Source organism: Saccopteryx bilineata, chromosome 8 (assembly GCF_036850765.1).
Source record: "Saccopteryx bilineata isolate mSacBil1 chromosome 8, mSacBil1_pri_phased_curated, whole genome shotgun sequence".
In the NCBI taxonomy this organism is placed as follows: Eukaryota; Metazoa; Chordata; class Mammalia; order Chiroptera; family Emballonuridae; genus Saccopteryx; species Saccopteryx bilineata.
In genome coordinates this window covers 30,320,478-30,323,797 of record NC_089497.1, presented here as the reverse complement: position 1 = coordinate 30,323,797, position 3,320 = coordinate 30,320,478, and the positions used below count along the sequence as shown (strand labels likewise).

General features: G+C 38.1%; 1 protein-coding gene across 1 annotated transcript; it reads left to right on the top strand.

The window, feature by feature from the left end:
* Nucleotides 1–546: 546 nt before the first annotated feature.
* GPR15 (G protein-coupled receptor 15) lies at nt 547–1,653 on the top strand. The gene has a single exon (XM_066241389.1). It carries the CDS (start codon nt 568–570, stop codon nt 1,651–1,653), a length of 1,086 nt encoding a protein of 361 aa, XP_066097486.1. The 5' UTR covers nt 547–567.
* The last annotated feature ends 1,667 nt before the right edge of the window (nt 1,654–3,320 follow it).

Below are 3,320 nucleotides of genomic sequence, written 5' to 3'. Positions count from 1 at the left end.
TGCCATAGATGTGGACTGGGTGAATCAGGAGATTTCAATTCACTCTTACGCAATGGAAGACTAGTTTCTTCACATTTCACCAATGATGTGAGTAAAAAGAGTATCTGCACCATCATCACCTTAAAATTCTAGAAATAAAACAATAACCTATATGTAAAACAGAAGGCTAGATCAAAAGGATTCTGTGTCAAAGAAAACAAAAGATCTCCTCATGGCAGGTAAGGAAAAAAGTCTTCTGATTTCTGGATTTAAAGAAACAAGTTGAATATATTGAAGAAAGAAGTCAAAAAGCACCTCAGTTTCCTGGGCAAATGCAAATTTAAAAAACCACAACCACCCAACACCAATCAGGGTGATGTTCCTGGTGGGTCCTTTCTGAGGACTGGTAGAAACTGCTTTATTTTTTTTAATCTCTGTTTTTATGCCTGTCCCAAGCTCTTTCAAGGGAGGGAGGCGTGGGGGAAGAGGCAGCACTGTATAAAAGAAACTGCGTTGAGATTTCTAAAATTCATATGAAAACTTCCTAGGTAAAGAAAGTTACCAGACTCTGGCACCTGATCTTTAGTGATGGACCTAGAAGCAACCTCAGCTTATTTGGATTATTCCTATGCTACAAGCCAAAATCCTGATACTGAGGAGACCCACTACTACCATGTTCATTACACATCTGTTTTTCTGCCCATCTTTTACATCGCTGTGTTCCTGATTGGAGTGCTGGGCAACCTCGTCGTCATGAGCGCCCTGCATTTCAAGCGGGGCAGCCGAAGACTGATCGACACCTTCATCATGAACCTGGCCGCCTCGGACTTCATTTTCCTCATCACATTGCCTCTCTGGGTGGATAAAGAAGCATCTTTGGGACTGTGGAGAACAGGCTCTTTCCTGTGCAAAAGCAGCTCCTACATGATCTCAGTCAACATGCACTGCAGTGTCTTCCTGCTCACCTGTATGAGTGTTGACCGCTACCTGGCCATTTTGTGTCCAACCGCATCCAGGAAGTTCAGAAGGAGAGACTGTGCGTATGGAGTCTGTGCCAGTGTTTGGTTTATCTCCTGCCTCCTGGGGTTGCCTACTCTTCTGTCCAGGGAGCTCACCCTGATCAATGATAAGCCGTACTGTGCAGAGAAGAGGGCTACTTCAGTTAAACTGACTTGGGCTCTGGTGTCCTTAATTTTGACCTTTTTTGCTCCTTTGGTGAGCATTGTGACCTGCTACTGTTGCATCACAAGGAAGCTGTGTGCCCATTACCAGCAGACGGGAAAACACAAGAAAAAGCTGAGGAAATCCATAAAGATCATATTTATTGTCGTGGCAGCCTTTGTCTTCTCCTGGCTGCCCTTTAATACTTTCAAGCTCCTGGCCATTATCTCTGGGTTACAGCGAGAATTCTACTTTTCCTCTTCTTTTCTCCAGCTGGGCATGGAGGTGAGTGGGCCCTTAGCATTTGCCAACAGCTGTGTCAACCCTTTCATTTACTATATCTTTGACAGCTACATCCACCGGGCCATTGTGCACTGCCTGTGCCCCGGCCTGAAGAACTATGACTTTGGGAGCAGCACTGAGACATCCGATAGTCACCTCACTAAGGCTCTCTCCAACTTGATTCATGCTCAAGATTTTGCCAGAAAGAGAAAGAGGTCTGTATCACTCTAAAAGGAACTGTGACTTTTCAAGCTCTTTTGGTGGATTAGAGATTTAATTTGGGTCAGCAACAAAGAAAAAAAAAAGTATTGCTGGAAGTATTCATATTGCTTCATAAATGCAACAAAGAGTTAATTTTTACTAAAGAAACAACTGAAAAGTCCTTGTGTTTGTGGATATAATTAGATCATACGCTGGGTGGGTGGGGGGGGGTTGTTGTTGTTGTTTTTTAGCTGAATGGCCTTATTTGACCCTTGCAAATGAAGTTTACTGGGAAAAATACAACTCCTATATGTCCTTGAACTCTGAGATAAAGACCCCTGCTTGGACCGGTTCCTTTCTTTATGATTCTTAATGCACATTCAGGCCTTTTCCTCTCTCAAGAACCATGGTACCTTGGTCTACACCACCCTTCATATTGGGCTCCAAAGTGAACTGCATTGAAAGGACTCTACCTACCTTCATCCAGTGAGAAATGTGGTGACAGTAAAGGTAGCAAAAAATATAATCTACCTGTGCTCCGTAATTAATTGTTCCTGAGTATTGAGATGATGTTCTGGCTTTATGCTTTAAAACCTTGTATGCTGATTAGGTGCCATCCTCCAACATTATCTTTTCATTCTATGCCATTCAAAATCAGTTTAGAGTGGCAAAAAGGTCATGGAAGCAAACCATTTTGTATTGTTTATGATTTGAGACTTGCATTTATCTTCTGGTATTCTGGAGTATTTTAACAAGAAAGCATAAGGTGGGGTTGGACCTTTATTTTCATTATAAGATATATTGGTAAAAATGTATCTCATTATAATGGTGTAGTGACTACTTTTCAGTGGGGTTTTTGCTATGCTCTTTTGTTTTTATTGTCTTTTAAAATTAGGGTAAGACTTTGCTTTAATTACATGTTTTTAATTACCCAGTTATCTAGTTATCAAATAAAAATGTTACTACTGATATAATTGGAGGTCATCAAATGTTTAGCTACACCATTGTGCAGATTATGATTTTGTATTTTAATTAAAATGTTAGTGCTACACATTCTTTATAGCATCATTTGCTCATGTATATAATTTCAAGACTTGGTCTAGTAATAATATAGGAAGGCAGGATGCTCTGTATTCAGCTGATGTAAAAAAAATAAAAATAACAAAGATGATGTTGGTATTTTATATACATTTTTCCATTTTTCCAAACCCAGACACTATCCTGTATTCCTTCACCCAAGAAATGTTTATTTAGTTGATTTCTACCTAATCTTTCTTTTAAAGACTTTGAAGTGAAAAACATGTAATTATAACTACAAAAAGCTTTGCAGCAGCAAACATACTATGGTATCTTTTGATTCAGGAGAAAGTGGGTTATGTTTTTACACTCACTGTTGACTCAAATAAATTACTGTTTTACTTCTACTAAGTTTGAAAATCAGAGAAAGCTTATAATTTTTTCAGAGGCGAAGTAATTCAAGTTTATTCTATGTAGGTATCTTTCACATTAAGAAAATCTCAACTTTTGAGCATCTAATCTTATAGTCCATTTAGAAGTTGAAAATATAGTTTTTTGAATTTATAAATTAGTTAACTTTTCTTAAACTTTCATTAAATAAAAATATAATATCTTTACATAATTATTCTATATTGTATTAATTTCTATCAACACATTAATTTAATATTCTGTCTTTTAAT

Bases quoted from the DNA above. Each gene is read 5' to 3' on its own strand.
- GPR15 (XM_066241389.1), top strand. From the start codon at position 568: ATGGACCTAGAAGCAACCTCAGCTTATTTGGATTATTCCTATGCTACA.